General features: G+C 37.9%; 1 protein-coding gene across 1 annotated transcript in view; it reads left to right on the forward strand.

Moving 5' to 3' along the window:
* LOC126244783 (serine/threonine-protein phosphatase 6 regulatory ankyrin repeat subunit B-like) overlaps positions 1–23,361 on the forward strand; it is a 285,876-nt gene that overhangs the window by 148,629 nt on the left and 113,886 nt on the right. The window contains exons 5-7 of the mRNA XM_049948266.1: positions 1,503–1,556; positions 8,537–8,845; positions 21,364–21,465. Of these exons, the coding sequence (XP_049804223.1) occupies positions 1,503–1,556; positions 8,537–8,845; positions 21,364–21,465 (465 nt within the window). The remainder of the gene's footprint in view (positions 1–1,502; positions 1,557–8,536; positions 8,846–21,363; positions 21,466–23,361) is intronic.

Below are 23,361 nucleotides of genomic sequence, written 5' to 3' on the forward strand. Positions count from 1 at the left end.
GTGGTCTACATCTACATCTACATCCATGTTCTGCAAACCAAGAGAAGTGCGTGGCAGAAGGTACGTCCCGTTGTACCATTTATTAGATTTTCTAATTGTTCCCACTCACATATGAAATGTGGTAACAATGATTGTCGAATGCATCTGTGTGTGCTACAGTTATTCTAGTCTTGTCCTCATGATCCCTGTGTGAGTGATTTGTAAGGGATTGTAGTATATTCCTAGAGTCATCACGGAAGAGTGATAATACAGTGTGTGAGGATGAAGGCAGAAATTAGTAAAAGAGTACAACAGAGAAATGGATTTTACCATGGTGTAAGGTGCTTAGTCCGGGGAATTGAGGTGTCAGCGAACTGCAGGGAAGTGCATCAAAGATCTGGATGATGACAAGAAGAGAAGAGAGCCAGCAAAATGAAATTCCTAAGAAGTATGAGTATGTTAGGAAAAATTAGGAAACACAGACTGAGGAATGAAGATGTTAGAAAAATTGGACTGAGAGAAATGAAAAGAATAGATTAAAATTGTTAGGATATTTACAGAGAATGGAAGGTGGACGAATATGAAAATAAGTTATGGAGGCCTACCTTGAGGACAAGAGGAAGACCCACACAAGGGAAATGAACTTCATCAAGACCAGTTTAAGAAGAAGAAACTTGGACACAAACAAACAGTTATAGAAGACAGAAGAAGAATGGTGAAAAATTGGGGAAAGTAGAGAACTATCATAAATTTCCCAAGCTGACCTGATACTGGATAAAGGGGATAACTATCATCATTAATAAGTGAAAGTAATTTTGGGACTGTACCCTAAATGCTCTCTTGTCACTTATTTTGTTTTCAGTTTTTAGCTTAAAAGTTCTTCCAAGCTTTTCTGTCTAGTGTATCCTCATTTCCTTATGCTTTTCCTCCTCCACTTATCTGAAATAATTGTCCGCTTGTAATGTATGGAAATGGATCTTGTAAGCTGCAACTATTATTCTGTTATTATTTTCCGTCCAGCTCTTCTCTTCTTGTCCTTATCTTCTTCTTCTTATTCTTCTTTTCATTCTAAGCATTCTTTTTCAAACTTAACAATTGGCATGCACATTAGCTAACACTTTTTCAAGATGGTTTTGCTCTGTGTCACTCTCTTTTTTGTCCTTGCTTGTCATGACTTTTTCTCTAATGTCTTTTTTCACATAGATTACCATTTAATATTGAATCACACAAATAACTGCCATAGCTCCTCCACTTCCACCTTAAAACTGATTTGTTTCAATTCTAGATTTTGATACTGATACGTATCTCCATTAAAAAACTTTACAGTCTCATTAAGTCCTGTTTGAAATTGCTCTACAGAAAAAATTTAGAGTAGTAACTTCCTGAAACATAATATTTGTTTCCTGCTTAACATGTTTTAGTTTTATGGTGTTTTCTGTTTCACTTATCACTTCAGTTATCAAGAAAACTTGATTATAATGTGAAATCTAGAATGTTTAATCTTATATTTCTTTTTATTCCAGCAAGATCCTGTGAGACATGGGGAATGGATTGACCATACAGATTATGTCAGTAAGGTTAGTATGAAACTATTAGAAACAGCAGTAAGTAATTTAGATATTTTACATGTGATGTTTATAATGAAAAGTCTATTTTAAATATGTCTATAAATGTTTCTCAGTCAAGGGAGAGGAGAAAAACAATGCATAGGGGCAAGACAGTTGCCATTATCATTATCTCAAATAATAAATTAATTCTCATTTAGTTCTTTAATATAGAGTGGCCACATTTTAGAAAGAACAGAAGGTCTTGCCATTCTGAAGATGGCTGGCAATGGCCAAAACTAGTAATTATTCCTCGAAACTGTCTGTGGTTGTTCAAGATGAGAAAAGTTGTCAGAAAATCAAGAAGTATGTTTATTAGAGGTGCAATTAACAACACAGTCAATAAAATCAAATCAATATGGAATGTTTTTAGAAGGGAGACAGGAAAAGTAACCAGTGGGGTAGGTAGTGCTACAATTAAAGAGAATGATACCATCTTAACCAACAGTACACAGGTAGCTAATGTATTTAACAACCATTTCTTAAGTGTAGGTGAAAAAATTGGTGAGAATAGTTCGAAAGAAAAAGCCAGGCATTACACGGAAGAGTCAGTTTTGAGAAATCTTAGTCAGATTTATTTTCACCTAACAATCTCTTGTGAAATAAGGAAAATCATTAAATCTTTGAAAAAGAAATATTCTGTTTGAATGGATGACATCTCTAACAAGATATTAAAACAATGTGAAGCAGTTTCAGCTGGTGTTCTGTCACGTTTCTAATGCATCACTAACTCAAGGTATTTTCCCAGACAGTTTAAAAGATGCCACTGTCAAGCCTCCCTGTGAAAAAGGGGACATCACAGATGTCAATAATTACCAGTCAGGATCCTTGCTTACAGAATTTTCAAAAATCATTGAGAAAGTGATGTACTCAAGAGTGGCTAGCCATCTCAACAGTAATGGGATACTTAGTAAATCACAGTTTGGATTTCAATAGTGCTGTGCCACTGAGAGAGCAATATGCAATTTCACTGCCCACATAATAGAGTCTTCAAATAGCAATATGTCACCAATAGGAATTTTCTGTGACTTATCCAAAGGATTTGGCTGTGTGAACCATGACATTATGTTACCGAAATTACAATTCTATAGTATAAATGGAACAGCATAAGAGTAGTTGAAGTCATGTCTACAGAACAAGAAGCAAAAAGTTTCTTTATATGGTTTAAGTGATTTAGGGAAGCTTCCCACATCATCTAACTGGGGTGAAATTACATCAGGTGCTCCACAGGGATCAATCGTGGGTCCCTTTCTGTTCTTGATATATGTGAATGACCTTCCTTCTTATCTGAAGCAAGAAGCTAAACTGACACTGTTTGCTGATGATACAACTGTCGCTATTAATCCAGTAAAGAAACTCCAATAGAAAATGAAACAAATAATGTCTTTGGAAAAGTTATTAATTGGTTTTCTGCAAATGGGCTTGCTCTGAAGTTTGAAAAAAACATAGTACATCCAGTTTTCTAGTGCAAGGAACATCAAGAGAAGTCAGTAGCCAGGGTAGAGCATACTCAGTTATTGGGTGTATATGTAGATGAGAATCTCAATTGGGAAATTCATATTTTGGATCTCCTAAAGTGACTTGGTTCAGCAACTTTTCCAATCAGAATAATTGCTAATATTGAGGCCATAGAAATTAGTAATCTAACCTACTTTGCATACTTTCTCTCTCTGATGTCATACAGGATAATATTTTGGGGTAATTCAACACATAGGCAAAAAGTATTCACTGCTCAAAAGAAAGTGGTTAGAATAATGTTTGGAGCTCATAGCTGCATGCCTTGTACGCATCTGTTTAAAAGGTTAGGAATTCTTACAACAGCCCCATAGTACATTTACTCAGTAATGAAATTTGTTCTCAACAACATGGGCCAGTTTAAAAATAACAGTGACATTCACGATTATTATACCAGAAGAAAGAAAGAGCTACACTATTCTCTACTTAACCTATCTTTGGCTCAGAAAGGTGTAAAATATGCTGCTGTGAAACTTTTCAATAAATTACCAGGTGTAATAAAATGTCTAACAGACAATAGTAATAATTTCAAAAATAAATTGAAATCATATCTCCTTGACAACTCCTTCTATATTACAGATGAATTCCTGAATAGGAATAAATAATTCCATAGGTATAATATATTAATATATGCATTTGATGCCATTTAAGGGAATGGGGTAGGTAATAATAATAATAATAATAATAATAATAATAATAATAAAAGCTTGATTCATACGTGCATCTATTATACACTTGACATGTTCCACAGCATATGAGACTGATCAGTGGAACACGTAACTAACTAACTAACAAGAAGAAATTGTTTTCAAAACAAGAGACAGTACATGTTTGTCAGTAGAGCTCTAAACTTGGTTTCATTATGTGATGCTCCTATGGTCTCTGGAAGGGTGTTTAAAACATTTCACTGTGTTGTATGCATTCCATGGAAATGTTTATGGCTTTATGTGGTGATGCTGAATTGTGAGTGTTGTCTCTCCAAATTCCAGCTATACCTGGCAACAAAGACAGATGAAGTTTCATGAGCATATGCTGTACTAAATTCTTCTGCTGAGGGTGGTGATAGTAGCAAGGAAATTTTGTGAAAGTAATTAAAAACTTTTTTCATTCATTAGGAGCCCACCATCATAGCCTGGGGTATATAGTGTCTGCAACACTTGGATTTGCTGTTCAGCAGTCTCTCTCTCACAGCTACATGTCATTGATCCAGCCAACACTGCACCTGATTGTTCACACTAAAAGCTGCTCTAATGCTTACTTTGTACATTACTATTATAAAGAGGTTAGATTGCTGCTCTCTGTATAGACATAGCAGATGGGCACAACAACAAGACTGCTATACATTTGAGCTTTCAGCCAAAAGGCTTTCTTCTAAAGTAGAAACACACACACAGATTCACACAATTACAGCTCATACATAAATGACCACTGTTTCTGGTTGATGAGGCTGAATTGCCTACAGCAACTGTACCTTATGGAGAAGCAATATGTGCATGTGAGGGTAAGGAGGAAGGGGGGTGTGGGGGGGGGGGGGCACAAGAGGAGGGAGGTATAGCAGGGTAGGGATGGGGGAAGGCATAGTGCTGCTTGTGGAAGTGTGCAGGGACTTAGTGGAGACAGGGTAGGGCTGATAGTGCAGTTGGGAATTTTGAGGGGGGAGAAGGGGTGGGAGATGGGGGAATGGAAAGGGAGAGAAGTTGAGAGGAAAAGACGTGTGGGGAAGGAGATAGGTAGGTGAAGGACAGGGACTACTGAAGGTTGAGGCCAGGGGGTTATGGGAATGTAGGAAATACTGCAGGGTGAATTTCCACCTGTGCTATTCACAAAAGCTGTGTTGGTTGGAAGGACCCTGATGGCATATGCTGTAAAGCAGTTATTGAAATGAAACACATTGTGCTGTGCAGCATCTTCAGAACTGGATGGTCCAGCTGTTTCTCTGTGACAGTTTGTCGATGGCCATCCATTTGGACAGAATGTGAATGTCATCTAAATATAACAGAAGGGCAGCTCGAAAAAGATGCTATGGGCTGCATTTTTAGGCTGCACAGCATAAAGAAATATTCAAACAGGCAAAACAGTGTATTGACAGCCATCTTCTGAATATGCTCTGCATGGGTGAGTATTTGGTGATAAGCCTGTTTACAGTCTAAGATACTAAAGACAAATGTGCCAGTGATATAGTGGGTAAAGTCCAGTATGTTGAGTATTGGGTAACTGTCAATGATAGTAAATGTTTTAAGGATTCTATAACTGACATATAAGAGCATAGTATCATTGTTTTTTGTGCTAGTTTCATGAGTCAAGCCCATGGGCTTCTAAAAGTTCTTTGACTGTTTTTTTTGCCATGCAAAGTTTATTGGATGGTGGCTGTTGTGGTCTGTGCTGAACTGGGACCCTGGTATGGTAAGCATTGGGTGCACTGTACCATTTGTGATTGCACATAGGGAGAAAGTTACACATAGAGGGGCTTTGAGAGGTTGCAGATGCAGAGTGGGTATGGGAGAAATGGACTGCACATGCACAAGAAGCATGTTACTGACTTCGTTGTTATGTGAAGGTAGTATAGGCAGTGGTGCTTGCTGCAAGGTGGGCAGAGGTGTGGCGAGGTTGTGTGATGCCTGCATAGTGCTGTCATTATCGATGGATGGAGTTTGTCACAGGTTGTAAAGACAAAGATGTGCTGCAGTGAGCTCATTGGATGTCATTTGTATCTCCTATTGAAACATGTTGTTGTCTGTCTGGAAGTGGAGTGATTCTAAGCGTTCTTCAACATAACAGAATTGCTTCTGTGGAATTTGTTTAAGTGTGGTGACACAGTCAAGGAGACAGCAGTAATGTTTATCAGTATCGATATTGTGTCATTCGTTGTTAGAGATGTTCAGGCATGTGCTGCTTCTGAGGGAGATCATTGCTGATGACACCAGAGACTTCATGGTCAGTATCATATTAGATGCCCATGCCTTTGGCTTAATCAGGTAGGAGCTTGTAATGACAGAGAAAATCTGCTCTGAGGATGGGTTCAGTAACTTCTGAAATTTGAAAATTCCCTTGAGGCCGTTTTGAATACAAGATTCAAGGTGCATGTTTTAAAGCCATAAACAGTAATGGTCAAATTTTTCATTGCATGAAGTTGAATGGCTGTTGATCCATAGGCAGCAGTGTTGCCAGTCAGGAGTGCCACACTAATGTCTGAGCCAGAGTTGGTCAAATAGTATTGCTGCTGAATTAGGTCGGGGATGTAGAGTCTGTTGGTACTCCTTGTAGGTGGAGCTTGTGCTGAATCCTCAATGCACAAAATGAGGTGACTTGTGTGAGTGTCACAGCTCAGTGCGCCTGTGCTTGCCATGTGAATCTTTTGGGTGGTCGCAGGACAGACAACAGTTAAGTACGGCATCACTGAATTGTGTGTGGTACCAGTTGTAGTGCAGTGCAATACCCAGCAGAGCATCATTGCCAGTTGTTTGTTGTGTTGTCTCGACTGGATAGACCGCACTGTTCTGGGCAGAGGCTGTGACATTGCAGTTGGCAGCTGTCTAGTGAAGTTGGATCAGCTCAGTGAGGGCAGAAAGTGGCATGCAGCAAGGCTGGTGCTGGTGGCTGTGCATGGTGGCTTTGTTACTAGCTAAATTCATGCATCCCTGTGTTGCATAACAGCAAAAATTCTGTCTGTCAGTGTAAATTCATGATCAAATGGCTCCCATTCATTGCTGACTGTGGCAATTTGAAGATGGGGTAGGAGCTTTGCTACCTACAATGGCCAGAATGTACAATCAGGCATTAAATGCTGGTTGACTGAAGTTTGAAGCTGCCACCATAGTTGAGACAGCTTGTTGTTCATGAAATATTCATTGTATATTACATGTTGTAGTTGTTCTTCCAGTGTCCTGGTAAGACATTGTAGCAGTTTGATTGTGCAGTTGAATATATCTTTTTTTTTTTTTTGCCGTTGGCACCAAGATGATGTTGCTAATTATGTCATTGAGTTCCTCCAGGTTGGTAGAAGAGTTATGAATTTAGTTGTGTGTTTATGATGTTATAGTTGGCAAGGATGCTGTCCACTTATGCAAACCATATGAAAGGCTGATCTGAAGGAAATTGTAGAAGCTTTGGCTGAAAACCAAATCATGAAAGGTTGAAGTCATTGGTTGGGTGTACCTGTTGGCATGGTGGCATGTGCGGCAATAGTGCAGTTGAACGTCCCATTGCTGCATCCAAGGCAATTGGTAGCACAAGCAAACTGTGTGAATGCTTGGGCAGGTATGACAGCACTGGTTCAAAATTTGGCTCCCATGGCATGGTAGAATCATTGGTCACAGTAGATGCTTGTGAATATGAAAGATGGTGAGGTAATTGGTTGGTATGTGCCGCATCTGAAGGGATGATGGTGGCAAGGTTGCACAATAAGAATATTGTAGGACACCGTTATTTGGCATTGACGTTGTTTCTTGATTTGTTGCACAAGCGAGTGTCACCATCATTTTTTACAAGAACACTTCATTAAAAGGTTGGATGCAGAGCACTGGATGACATAGCATTGCACACATGGATGAACTTTGTGAATTGTGACACACAGTGGTTGCATGTTGGCTGCACTGCTGTTGTGCAGTATCCAGTCGAGGACATATATGCCCCAATTTGTGGTCATTGTGGGTCACCAATGTAGTCCTGTACAATACAGGGAACAGTACGGTAGGGACACAACAGTGTGTGATGGAGTAACAGCACTTTATTTTCCGCAGTTGATGCACAGTGGCAAGTGTTACAACATGGCATAGACCATAATGTCTCCCTGCATGACAGGATCAGAAACTATACACTGTGAAGTGGGGTCACTTATCACCTGTTATTTTGCATGGAGTTCCCACAAACTTCACAAACTGTTCTTTATCACAGTAACAGCATGACTGACACATTTGGCATCAAGAAAGGGTAATATAGACCATGTGTATTGTTCCAGGAACTTCCAAGTACCTAGGCGACTTCCATTTTCAAGTTTTACCATCATTTCAGTTTAATACATATATTTTAATGTGTAAATTCTTTCCCATTGCTATGAATGACATGGTTGGTAGTATGAGCAATCCATATTATGAAAATGACAGTATTGTAAAAGTAGTTTTACATCCAAAATCATGAATTCAATATCATAAAAATGAAAATAAGTTCAAACACGGCCAAAAACCAGGTGGTATCATAGGTTTCTGTAGTTGAGAGACATTCCATCAGGTCACAATTTATTACAAACTTTCAGACTAAGCAAATGAAATGACATAAAATATCAACCTTTGCCCCCGGAATTTGGATGGGCCAGAAAATGCTAATAAAAGTGAGCCAGCAATCTGATTTTGGACTTTTGTAAATAGTTTGAATATTTATTTTATAAATCATTTGTAAAATCATGTTGCATGATATCTAATGTTGCATTCTGACTTTTTCAGGCTCTCAAGCTTATTGTAGGCACTGGAGCAGACCCTACAGCAAAAGATGTTGTTGGTAGAACAGCACTCCACAGAGCACTTGGATGTAAGGAGAATTTCCAGTACCTTCAGAAAATACATCCTAATTTCAAGGATGGTCTTGATAAAAAGGGACAATCAGCCATAATGAGAGCCATTTCTGCATTTCAATACCACTATGATATGCCCCATGTGATAAAACTTCTAGTGCAGGGAGGTGCAGATGTCAATTTATGTGACCGGGATGGAAAGACAGCTTTGTGCCTGGCTATAGAGAAAGATGCTTTTTGGGTGAGATGATATTTTTAAAGCACTATTTATATCATTTAGTAAGATATCCACAGGAAGAGATGAAAAGCTGTGACCGATCTCTAAGATGGAACTTGTTTTGTTACTCTGATGTTGTTGATAGCATTTACCATAAGTCATTATATAAATGTAGTAAGTAAATACATGATATAATAAAAAGGGTATTTGTCAAGTAAAGTATGTGGAATTGTTATTATTGGATTAATGAAAGGTGACAGATTGGTGACTATCAGAAGTTGAAATTTCTTTTCTCAATCTTATTGCCTGTTGTAAATGTATACATTCTTCTGTTGCTTGTTTAAGCATTTTTGAGCACCAGAATATCCACAACTTTCATGAGTGTACATCATAAGTTTGTCAATATACCATTTTTGCCAACACAGTCTCCATTGCTCTGAGTCAAAATTTGTTCTTCTAAATGGAATTCACTAGTATATTTTGTAACATTGGTCAACTTTCTCATAATTCCTTTTCCCAAAGTTACTTTTCACTAGTTTCCCATTATCATCACAATTCTGGCTACTGCAAATGTAATTACAGGTCTTCTGAAATACTTTCTCATATTTAATCCCTTTCAAATACAATCCTGTACTCTTTGTCTTTCTCTTCCTCGTGTTAGTTTCATACACCCCTATTGGCACTAAGACATTGTATCTGCAATTAGATTTTCATATCCCATTACATAATTTCATAGTCAGTAGTTTTAAGAACTTGGCTGATCTTGTTAATGTGCTGTGATACAATTTGTACTCCTTATGGGCTTGTGCTTTGAAGACACAATAGTTATATGCCTTGACAAGTAGTTTCTAAATTTAGAAATGCCAAGTGTACAGATAACAGATCCTTCTTGGTTAGTATGTAGATTCTTTCATGTTTTTGGAGGGTCCTACCCATAAAAGCAATTGTCTAGTGTTTATCTTCCCCATTCCATAATCACTAGCATCATATGATACACAAAATGATAAGAGTAACTCTGCCCTCTACATGATGTTGCAGTTACACAGAGCACTTTTTATAGCATCAGAAGATTCTTAACATTCTTTGTCACATGATCAAATGAAATTATTTTTTTTATAAATTATGCAGGCATGGTGCATTTATAAACTGAAATTAAGGTACTTCCTATAATATCCACATATTCCAAAATATGATTTCAATTGTTTCTTATTTCTGGTCTCTGGAAAATGAGCACTGCCTTTAACCTTATCAAAATCCAGAAGTTTACCTCTCTTGGTGACACAACATCCCAAAAATTTCAGGTCATAAATGACATATTTACATTTTCTGATTTTCATGTCATCCCTCCTGATCTCAATTTGTCAAACACTCTTTTAGTAACAAACAATGTTCATCACACTTCTGACTGCAAAGCAAAATGTCATCAACAGAAACTTAATTTAGAAGACAGTTCCTAACCTAAAACATGATGCAAAGCTCTGATAAATTTAGCTACAGAAACATTTAAACCAAATGTAAATGCAATACTTGTAACATTTACCACTGTATAAAAATGATGTGTATTTCTGAGATTCTGGAGCAAGTGGAACCTGATGGAGGTCCAGACATTAAACCTAAGCTTGACATCAATCTAATACACTCTAACTTATGTGATAACTCATTTGCATCCCCAGGATGATCAATTTCTCAAATGTGTTCAGATGTCTAGAGTCTAAAACAAATCTAGCACATCTGGCATGTTCTCCCGCTACTACTAGAAGGTTATTATAATTGTTTCTGTTTCTCTCAAATATACCATAAATTTCTATCTTTTGCAACTCATTTCCAACAACTGTTCTCCTTGCTTTTGGAAAATTATATGGTGTTATAAAAAATCACTAGTAAGGTTTAAGTTGTAGTACACATTCAAAATTCTTTAAAGATCCTACTCTATTGCTGAACACATCCCCATACTTCCATCACAAACCCTTTAAAACATTTTTTTGTTCATCATTCAGACACACATATTTCATTGACTCCTTTTCTTCATCTTCGAGTTTCTTGACTGTTCTCTACTAAATAACATTCATCTCTCACAAATGGCAAGTTGTTCATGCTTTCACAAGCATCCTTCTTTCAATTCTTCTAGAATTTCATTTGGATTATGTTTTCGTTCTTGTTTGAACATATAACTATTTTTCTCTTTCAGTTCAAGAGCTGTACTAATCTATTTCCAAAATAAAATCTTCACTGTTTCTGGAAATATCCCACCTTACTATGTATACAGCTACATCTACATTTACATCACTAATCTGCAATTCTCATTCAAGTGTCTGACAGAGGGCCCATCAACTAATTTTCAAACTATTTCTGTACTGTTTGATTCTCGAAGAGGGCATAGTTAAAACACACACTAAAATCTTTTTATATGCACACTTATTTGCACTATTTTATTATGATGGCCATTTTCCTCTAAATGGTAGATCTCAGCAAAATATTTTTGAATTTGGAGGAGAAGGTTGGAAATCGAAATTTCATGAAAAGATGTCACCACAACAAAAAAGTCTTCATTTTAATGATATCCACTACAGCTCTTGTATCATATCCTTGACACTCTCTCCCCTTCTTTGAATCTTTTTAATGTCCTCCATCAGACCTATCTGGTAAGAATTACGTACCACAGAGAAATACTCTTGCAAAGAACAGACAAGCATAGTGTAGACAATCCATTTATTGGATTTTGTATTTTGTTATAGTTTATTGATCCAAGATATTGCAATATTATACAATTTGTACAATGGTATTGGACAGGTTATGTATAAATTTTTCAGTGTAACTGGATAGATAAAAAAATCTACTCATCAAATGGCAGCAGGAGAACATACATATAAAGATATTTGAGGGTATAAATAAAATCCATGTTACTTTATTTTTTAAATAATTGATTATTTTTGTTGATACACATTTTTACAATTTATTTTTTACAGTTTTAATTTGTTATATGAAAGTCTGTTCATTATTACAAGAAGGTAACAGACAACACGTAGTACTTTCACTTGGTAGGTGGGTTGTAAATTCTTTTAAGAATATGATGAAATCCAATGGAATGTGGTGGACAAAAAAAAGGAGTAAATACAGACCACTGCTTTACATACTTTAAGCAAGCATGCATATTCACCTTATTGAATGAAGTCTCTGTGAAGTGAATGACCAGTAGAGTCTCCTCTTTATACTGTTCATCATATAAATGTGCATTTCTTAATGGATTGCTGCTGCCATGTGTGCTTCCTGATGATAGTTTATGCACAGCACATTTCACCACTGCTATCCCCAGCTGCAGGGATTTGACCCAAGTACATATTTGCTCACATCACTGCAGTATGTCATGCTTTAACTCAATCTTAATCTGCAGCAAATCATTTTTCACTAAAACATTAGAGGCACTGTACTCACCCACCCTCCTTGACTCATGCTTTGCGCAACAGGATATAATTTGGTGTTGAGCAATTCATTAATTTGTAGCTCTTGTGTCCTCAACCAGGACAAAAAGTCATTCACAGATTCCTTGCACTGTTCAATAAAATTTCTTCTGAGCTTATCCTCTAGCTCCACAACTATATTCTAAAATGAAATTGTGAGCTGTTGAACTAATGTTTCCATTGTAGTTTTCACCATTTTTAGTGAGCTCACATCACTTGATAATTGTGGTATCATGTCTGGTACAACTTTATACACATCTTTTAATGCTGTAATTTCAGAATATATTGTCAAGAAATTCATGGTGATCTGATTGGAATGTTCTTTCACAACCTGACCAAGCACTGATTTGATTTGATCCAATTGCTCTTTCGAAACTTTATGAAAATTCTCTTCCATCCACATCTGTAAACCATACGCTGAATGGTCACTCTTCATCATAGCCTCTATCTTCTGATATAGCATTGTGAATGGATCTGCTATTGTAAATGTTTGCAGAACTGTTTTGATTGTGGGTGGACGTACTTGCACATCTGTCTCAATGGTGGCCACGTATACATTTTCAATGGTTGGCTCTCCCACATTGCCATTTTCAACATTTTCCTAATTTTGTATTTCGCCTGCATGATCCACATTTTGTACTCAGCCTGTTTTTGTCCTGATGCAGTTAGTAATTTTGAGAAATAATATTATTCACTTCACTTACATTTGCATACATATAAGTAATACGGTTAACAACACCGAAATTCTTCCTGAACTTTCAAGAAGAGGCCTGCAACATTACTAATTAAGACAACATTACGTCAACAATTTAACTTAGCATTGTACAGTAGTGGCTATAATAATGCCATGATCCCTGAGAACCTAACAATTACCATAATTAAATTTTTTAGAATTGCAGTTAAAAAATTAATGATGTATGTATTATATATACCCTACTGAACCGCAAGATCCATGACATCTGCTGGCAAACGATAAAACAACGACATACTTACTGTGTATTTTTGCTGTGATGACCAGAGTAATTTAGTAGTAATGCCACATAATTTTCCTTTTCTTTCAGTAAATGTAAATAACTATTCCTGATTTTGTTCCTTCCTTGTCATTGTGATTTATATCTTTTCATTGCAACAGGCAAAAGACAGAGAAACATTTAATTTAAGAAAAAATATGCTTTGCATGAATAAGAGTTACAAAAGCAATGGCACTATGTGGTTAGGAATTTAACACAGATCAATATATGTATTCAATCTTTTTAGACTACTCAGTCACTATTGTTTTAGATTTTTGTGGTATTGATGATTATTTTTCTTCAACAAATCAGGCTCTGGTAGCTCTTGAGCACTGTCTTTGTTTGAAGTCTCATTGTCTGTAAAATACTATTGTGATTTCGATGTGAAAGATAGTAATGAATATTCAATCAAACTTTGTGAAAATGGATATGTAGGTCCAACCCATTAGCAATAAAATATTTAAATGACATGACATGATAAACATTTAGTCACTTTGTCTTCAAACAATTTGAGCACAATTTCCTGTTATATCCATCTGTAATGTATAAATTCATCAACAAATTCAGTATTGTGATATCAAAAGGTTAGATACCATAACCACCAGACATCGGTACTTGAGAATGAATAAGTTATTATTCCATAAAAGTGTAAAACACAAGATTTAGCCACATTTCCTCTTTCTACATCAACAGCAAAAACAGAAATAAGCCACAGGAAGTGGAAGTGTCTGCTTCCTTAAAAAATCATTTGTTTCTTCAAGTAAAATTAATGTAGCTTTTCCATAGACATCAATTCTACCTTTCATGTAGATAGTCTCTGAATTTTCTTTAATACTTGTTAATTAAGCATTTACATTATATGCTAGGTTTAATACCCTCATGCTCATAAATTAGGGATGATTGCAGAATGTGGTGCCACACAACATGGCACTACACAAAACTGGCACTAATAGCATAGGTACATAGGGAACACACACATCACAGATCTGTAAGTCCATGGTATTGGCGATAAGTTGAGAAAACCATCCCAAAACTCATGTACTACAAAACGCTGCTGTTTCCTGCACACGTACCCCGACATCAATATGGGATATGATCACCAAGCACACATACACAGGCCGCACAAGAGGTTGGCATACTCTGGATCAGGTGATCAAGCAGCTGCTAGGATATAGCCTCCAATTCTTGCACCAGTGCCTGTCGGAGCTCCTGAAGTGTCGCAGGGGTCTGAAGACGTGCAGTGATATGTCGACCGAGAGCGTCCCAGATGTGCTTGATGGGGTTTAGGTGTGCAGAACGGACAGGCCACTCCAATTGCCTGATATCTTCTGTTTCAAGGTACTCCTCCACGATGGCAGCTCGGTGGGGCTATGCATTATCATCCATCAGGAGGAAGGTGAGATCCACTACACCCCTGAAAATGCGGACATACTGGTGCAAAATGACGTCCCGATACACCTGACCTATTACAGTCCCTCTGTCAAAGACATACAGGGGTGTATGTGCACCAAACATAATCCCACCCCACACCATCAAACCACGACCTACATACAGGTCCCATTCAAGGACATTAATAGATTGGTATCTGGTTCCTGGTTCACGCCAGATGAAAACCCGGCAAGAATCACTGTTCAGAATATACCTGGACTTGTCCATGAACACAACCTGGGACCACTGTTACAATGTCCAATGCCCACATTCTTGACACCAGGCTCTCCTGTGGCCATGGGTCAGTGGAATGCACCTTGCAGGTCTCCGGGTGAATAAACCATGCCTTTAAGTCGTCTGTAGACTGTGTGTCTGGAGACAACTGTTCCAGTGGCTGCGGTAAGGTCCCAAGCAAGGCTACCTGCAGTACTCCATGGCCGTCTGTGGGCACTGATGGTGAGATATCGGTCTTCTTGTGGTGTTGTACACTGTGGGCATCCCGTACTGTAGTACCTGGACACATTTCCTGTCTGCTGGAATTGTTGCCATAATCTTGAGATCATACTTTGTGACACACAGAGGGCCCGTGCTATGACCTGCTGTGTTTGACCAGCCTCCAGTCGCCCTAGTATTCTACCCCTCATAACGTCATCAATATGTGTTCTTTAAACCATTTTCAACACACAGTCACCGTTAGCATGTCTGAAAATGTCTGCACACTTACTCGCACCATACTCTGACAAGCACCAATACACCTTTGCATATGTGGACTGCTGCCAGTGCCGGCGTGTGATGACCACAGGTCAAATACACCACATGGTTATATCCCGAGGTGATTTAAACCCACAAACCGCCCACCAGAGTGTTGTTTCACCATGTATCAGCATTATCCTTAATTTATGAGCATGAATGTATAATAGTTGTTAATAGGTTGATAATTCTTCATCTTTTTCAGGTACATTGTAGATTCCAAATGTTGAAATGTATTGTTTAGGGTTTGATTGCATTACATCACTACAATGCCCCCCCCCCCCCCACCCCCCCACCCCCCCTTCCCTTCCCACAGAATTCCTCACTTAAATTTATAGGTGGGGAAGTGACTGTCTCAAGAATATAAATGCACAGAGCAAGTAAAATATTTAATGCCTTGAATATTGGTATGGCAACTGTGTGAAGTGCTACCTTTCCCATTATCTTTAAGGTTCTTTTCTGTAACAATAAAGTATTTGTGTTTGACTAGCTGCAGAAAGGTGTGTTTCAAAATATAACTGGATGCACTATAGCAAAATAAACTGATTTGCAGTAATTAAGTCACAGTTTTGATGGAGTACTCATAAGGCATAACAAAAGCCACACTTTCTTTAAGTAGGTTATCTTTGCCCAAAATCCATTGTACAGAACTGTCTATCCACAGTCCAAGAAATTTTATTCCATGTACTTACTCTTTTACTGCATTATGAGGAGATATTGGCTCTGTGTGGCTTCCGTTGTTCTGTGAGGGCTGCTTTACTCTTATTGTTATATAGCAAGTACACTGCTGTCACTTATGTCACTTCTGAAAAGCTCCAGTGAGGTGTTCTGGAAGAACAGAGTTGTATCATCAGCAAACGAGACAGGAACTGTGGATAGTAAGATTTTTGGTAGTTCATTGATATATAGGAAAAAAGAGGAGAGGCTCTAGGGCCCTGTCAGATAGTGTGGGTTACTAATGCTTCCTCCAAACGAATTTCCCTTGCTTCTTGTGTTGTGAGTTCAACCAGCTGTTTCCTGTTGGAGACATATGAGCAGAACCACTCATTGTAGACTTCTTCTGGCTTATGTAACAGCAATGAGTGATCTACAAATGAAAAGCTTTTATGAGATGCATAATGAACCAAGAGGAATAGTGTTTCTCATTAAATACACTTATAGTGTGCAAAAATGAAAATCACTTCACTTATTGATTTGTTTCTCCTAAAGCCAAACTGATTTTCAAGTAAAAAGTAGTTGCTTTCAAGAAATGTGATTGAATGTATGTTGGTAACTTTTTCAAGGATTTTAGAGAAGCTTTATATGATGGTAATATGCAGATAATTGTTAATGCCACCTGTCTCTTTGAGTATGGGAACTATCTTGGCCATCTTGAAAGCCTTAGGGAAAATGCCAGTATAAAGGAAGTTGTTGATAGTGTCACATAATGATTCAGAAATTTGGAGGTCAACCATTTTTATTATGAAGATGAATAATCCATCTGTGCCAAAAGCATAGGACTCTTTCATTAGCCTGATAATTTTCAGAACTTCATGTTTGGATACAGGTTCAAAAAATGATTTTGTGAATGCTGTGCCTTTTATTGTCAATATTTTTGAATGGAATATACACCCAGATGATAGGCTGTGAGCAAAGCTCATGAAGTGTAGATAAATGTATTCCGTATTTCTGTTGTACCTGCAACAGTATTATCGCTATAGCATATGTATTCCAGTTGGTCTGATTGTTACTCCTTTTCAGTGTTTCCCTGACAGTGTTCTACATGGCCTTATATTGATTGGCGGATTCACGTACGTACTTGTTACTGTGCAGTTACTTAACTGTATAAATTACTTTTCTTAGGATTGTCTGTTACAGCTTAATGCAGCTGTGGAAATTTGAAACACTGGTGATAATTCTTTGCTCATATGGTATCCTCTTAATATTACATGACATTCTTATGCATTTTGTTATCCACCCATGTTTTAATCTTCCACTTGGGTATTTTAAACAATGGAAAATTCAGGATGGAATTGTGATAGAATTATGAAAAAGATACTTTGCTACTTGCCATATAGTGGGGATATTGAGATGCAGACAGACACAACAAAGAGACTCCTAAAGAAGTGAGCTATCAGTCAAAATGCCTTCCTCTAAAACAGACAACATGAGCACACATTCACACAAGCACAACTCACACATACATGATGACTGTCTCTGGCCGCACGCATATGATGAGTGTTTCTGGCTGCTGAGGCCGGACTGCAGGCAACTGCACTGTGTATGATGGGAGAAGCTATCTGGATGTTGGAGGTAAGGAGGAAGCTGGAGCAGGGAAGGGGAGGAATATCAGATTAGGAGTGGTAGATGGTAAAGTGTTGTTTGTGGGAGTATACAGGGATGTGATGGAGACAGGGTAGGGCAGCTAGGTATGATCAAGAGGTTAGATGGGGTGGTGTGGGAGGACAGGAAGAAGAGAAGTAAAATGACTGTGAGTGTGATGGTGGAATAGAAAGCTGTGTAGTGCTGGAGTGGGAGCAGGGAACAGGATAGGTAGGTGAAGGACAGTGACTAATGAAGGTTTGGGCCAGGGGGGTTATGGGAACATAGGATATATTGCAGGGAGAGTTCCCACCTATGCAGTTCAGAAAAGCTGCTGTTGATAGAAAAGGATCCAGATGGTGCAGGCTGTGAAGCAGTCATTGAATTGATTAACATTGTGTTGGGCAGCATGCTCAGCAACTGGGTTATCCAGCTGTCCTTGGCCACAGTTTGCCAGTGGTAACTCACACGAACAGACAGCTTTTTGGCCATGGTGCCCATGTAGAATGCAGCACAGTGGTTGCTGCTTAGCTTGTAGGTCACATGACAGGTTTCACAAATAACCCTGCCTTCGATGTGATGGATGACGCTTGTAATGGACTGGAGTAGGTGGTGGTGTGAGGATAAGTGGGATGGAATTGCATGTTTTTCATGCAAGACCTGTCCCATTCATCCTCTGACCACATTTTGCAGAAGCCTCTCCAGGGACCTAAAGATTGTTACACTTGCAAGCCAATACATATCCTCACTGGCTGTGTTTGTGGTTAGTAAAACAAGAGAATTTAGGAACTGTAGAATTCACAAATACAACACTACAAGTAAAAACTAATGTCCAAGTATTCCATATAGACTATGCATACCTATCCTCGATTCATGACGGAGTTTTATAATCTGGTGCAGCAGTCTATAAGAGTTTGCCAAGATATGTCAGGCTGAAAACTGAAAAGCAACATAGGAGAAGAATCAGTACATTTATTTGCCAGCAGAACAGACATTGCCTTTTATATGTTATTACACACATATATAATTACAGATGTACTGTAATTACAAACCTTCAGTATTGTATATATATAATCATACACATTGAAAAACAGAGTAACAGCATAAATTACAAGCCCCGCCTTGTACAATGTATGAGGGCATTTCGAAAAGTAAAGATACAATGGCTTGCAGTCCTTAAATATAACATTTATTTGGAAAACATCAGTTACATCTTATTAACTGGATTATTTGTTATTTTTCGACATAATCGCCCCCGTTATCCAAACATTTGTTAACTCAGTGCACAAGCTTTTGTATCCCACAGTCATAGAAGGTTGCCGCCTGTTGTCGGAACCACATTTCAACTTCATCTTAGATCACTTCATCGTCATGGAATGATTTTCCACCAGGATGTGACTTAAGGTAACGGAAGACATGGAAGTCGGTGGGCACAAGGTCCAGGCTGTATGGCAGATAGACTAATACATCCCATTTGAATTGTTTGAGTAGTGTTTTGGTTATGAGCGCTGTGTGAGGCCGAGCATTGTAATGAAGCAAGCGGACTCCACTTGTCAGCATTCCCCTGCATTTGTTTCGAATTGCCCTTCGAAGACTTTTCAAAGTCTGGCAATATGCAGCAGCATTAATGTAGTTCCAGGAGGCATAAATTCCAACAGAAGAATGCCTTGTCTGTCCCAAAAAACAGAATCCATGATTTTCTTCACTGAAATCAACGTTTTGCATTTCTTGGCTTTTAGTGAATTCAAATGGCACCATTTCATTGATTGTTGCTTGGATTCAGGTGTATGGTGATAAACCCACGTCTCGTCACCTGTCACAATGTGATCAAGTAACTCATCACCTGCTTCATCATAGTGTGTGAGGAAGTCGAGTGCAAAGCCCATCCTTTCTTTTTGTGTTCCTCTGTTATGAGTTTTGGAACCCAGTGTGCACACAATTTCTTTACCCTAACTTGATAGTCACAACGTCATAAAGAGTTGTCTTTGACACGTCCGGTATGATCTGATGCAATTGTTTCAATGTGAGACATCTATTCGCACGAATTGCTTCCTCCATTCTCTGAAGAAGGGCATCATATATCACAGATGGCTGACCTGTTCTTTGTTCGTCATGAACATCGGTCCTACCTTCAGAGAAATGACATCACCATTTCATTACATTTTGTTGATTCATAATGTTCCCATAAACAGAAACAATTTCTTTGTGAATATCCGCTGGTTGCTGACCTTTTCCATAAAGAAAATGTATGATGGAGCGCACTTCGCATTTGGCGGGATTCTGAATCGGTGCAGCCATTTTAAACACGACCTACTCCAACCAGAAGCAACGTTCAACTGCCGAATGACCGCGAGGAGAAAGCTAACAGTTCAAGGTTAACACCAGTGTTGCCAACTTGCTAACCAAAACTCTTCTGTTCCTCTGGCGTACGATGTATCTTTACATTCCGAAATACCCTCGTATCATTACATTTGGATTCAGTTATGTAAATTTTACTTAATTGTAATGTTATTATTGTATGGGTTTTGCAAGCTTCAGACATGTAATAGCATTCTGTGTGAAGTTACTTAAAGTATTTTTTTAATATTAGACTAAAACACTATCTGAATAGGCTAAAAGGAGGAGCACTGGCTTTTTTTACTGTAACTGTTTTTGTCCTAATATATATATATAAACATATAAAGTACTCTAACCATAATTCCTTAACTGTCAGTGTGAGTCAATTCACACTCATCATGTGAGAGTCACTCCAAAACAAATTCACAATATTTTTTTAAACATCCAATTTATTTTCCATGTCTTTGATATTTGTAACATCCTGGAACAAAGGGCTATATACTGGCATGATAGAAGTCAGGAGCAGCACATTTGAGTTACTATTTAGCAGCCTTCATAGCATCTTCAAATCTTGTCCTGCTTCTCCTAGTCCCACTCAGATTGCCAGTTCAGTCACTATTATGCATTTGTCAGCCAAAATCATATTGTGAATATGCTACACATTCTCACGAATCTGTGCAGTGCTTGGTCTGCTATCATGCAGGATTTCTTGAATATTCACCAGATAATCTGCTTGTCCAATGACTAATTGTACTGGAGTCAACAGCATCGTCAATGTAAAGTTCTGCAGTCCCTTATGAATGTTTGTCACTGTCTTGTTTTTACAACACAAACAAACATAAAATGCAGCTGCTACCTCAATGGAAAGCTATGATAACATGACTGGGAAAACATGTTGAATTAAATTTGAATACAGGTGGGAAGAATTTTCTATGACCTCTGTGAGTAGCAAAGATGCAGACCAAAATTTTAAGAATGTAGGAGAAGACTGATTGCTACTTTCTGCATTTTGGCCCTAGCTGCTGGAGTTGGTGGGTGAGGTGTGCTTGCTTGTGTGTATGAATGGTGTGTGTTTCTCTTTTTCTGATAAAGGCAGTAAGCTTTTGCTTGTTAATGTATACACTGACTGTATCCACAGTCCTGCAGGCTGTCATTCATTATGGAATTTATGGAACTTTATATATGAATGAACTAATAAAGAAGACAAGTATTTTCTTTACACTTTACTTATATCTTTTTAATGTTTATGATTTTTTAGGCATTGAGGGAACTAATAGAGGGTGGAGTCACTTTATCATCTTGCAGAAAGGATGAGCTTACAGATATTCTCCACATGGCTGTGTGGCGCCATCAAGATGAGGTAATTTGGTAGAAATAAGTGTTATAGATCATAAAGTTTAGTTCATAGTAAGAGTCAGAAATGTGTTAATTATGTTTAGAACAACGGTGTCTGCTTAATAATGGATATAACATGAACAATTGAGAAGGGCTGATTAGTTACATTTTGGTGAAGTCTGGCACATTGTGAAGGCTGCACTGCATCCAAATATCAGTGTATATAAAAGTGTGTATGATATGCACATAAATTTGAAACAAGGAAGTACAGGATATAGGCAACTAAAACTTTCAAAATACAGTCAACATAAATATATTGATAATGAAGATAAAAGCTGTACTATGCCAACTAAAGATGGGTGAAAAACTAGACCAAATCTTTGCGTAAATAACAACAATGTGGGAAAAGATAGATTGCTGCTTACCATAAAGAAGACACGTCAAGTTTCAGACACTCTTTGTGTCTTTTAATCTTGCCTGTCTGCAACTTGACATGTTTTCTCTACAGTAAGTAGCGAACTGTCTTCTCCTACGTTGTTGATATTCCTACTTGGTGTTTCTATTGTTTGATTTTTGCATAAATAAAGTTTTCTAAGTAGTTACTCATTGTTGTATTTTTCAGGTAGTTTAGTGAACTACTTTGAATATTTAGCTTTTAGAAGTTTTATTTTGAAAAAAGGGGTTTACTTTTACAGTAATATGTGACTGTAAGGTATAGACTTTTCTTGTGCTCTAGTACCACATGTCACTGGTGTGATCCAGTGTGGCTAAGCTAACATTTTCATTGGTGACAGGTAAAATATGTGAAATAATGTTGTTCCATAAAATTTTGGGTGAAATGCAGGATGTCAATAACTTACTGCCTTAATATTTCAGTGCAGAATCTTCTGGCTATCTTCAAGAAGCTATGTAAATATTCAGTCAGATCTTGATGAGATATCAATGTGGTGCAGAGATTGGCAACTTACTCTAAATGTTCAGAAATATAAAATTCTGTACTTCACAAGATGAAAAAAACATAGTATTCTATGACTATAGTATCAGTGAGTCACTGTTGGTGTTGGATAACTCATACAAATACCTGGGTGTAACACTTTGTAGGGATTTAAAATGGAATGATCGCATAGGTTCAGTCGTGGGTAAAGCAGGTGGTAGACTTCGGTTTACTGGTAGAATACTGGGGAAGTGCAGTCACTCTGTAAAGGAGATTGCTTACAAATTACTCATGTGACTGGCTCTAGAATATTGCTCAAGTGTGTGGGACACATACCAGATAGAACTAACAGCAGATATTGAAGGTATATATAGAGGGGCAGCACAAATGGTCACAGCTTTGTTTAATCTGTGAGAGAATGTCACAGAGATTCTGAAGGAAGTGAACTGGAAGACTTTTGAAGCTAGATGTAAGTGATCCCAAGAAAATCTGTTGACAAAGTTTCAAGAACTTGCTTTAAATGATTACTCTAGGAATCTACTACAGCCCCCTACATATTGCTTACATGGGGGCAATCAGAAAAACATTAGAATAATTTGTGCACACACAGAGGCATTCAAACAATCAATCTTTCTGTGCTCCATATGTGATTAGAACAGGAAGAAACCCTAATAACTGGTACAATGTGATGTACCCTCTGCCATGCACGGTACAGTGGTTTGCAGAATATAGATGTAGATGTAGACGTGTGCTGGCAAAATTAGTCCAACATTATTAACAGACATTATATCATGGCCTGTCTGGGATTGTAACTTGCATGTTAGGGCAGTATTAACTAATAATATTGTGTCTTCAGTAATAATATTTTCTCAGAATGAACTTCGATTCTGCAGTAGAGTGTGCACTGATATGGAACTTCCTGGCAGATTAAAATTGTGTGCCAGACTGGGACTGGGACCTTTCTTGCAAAAGGCTAATGTCCCAGGT

Source organism: Schistocerca nitens, chromosome 1 (genome assembly GCF_023898315.1).
Source record: "Schistocerca nitens isolate TAMUIC-IGC-003100 chromosome 1, iqSchNite1.1, whole genome shotgun sequence".
Classification (NCBI taxonomy): domain Eukaryota; kingdom Metazoa; phylum Arthropoda; class Insecta; order Orthoptera; family Acrididae; genus Schistocerca; species Schistocerca nitens.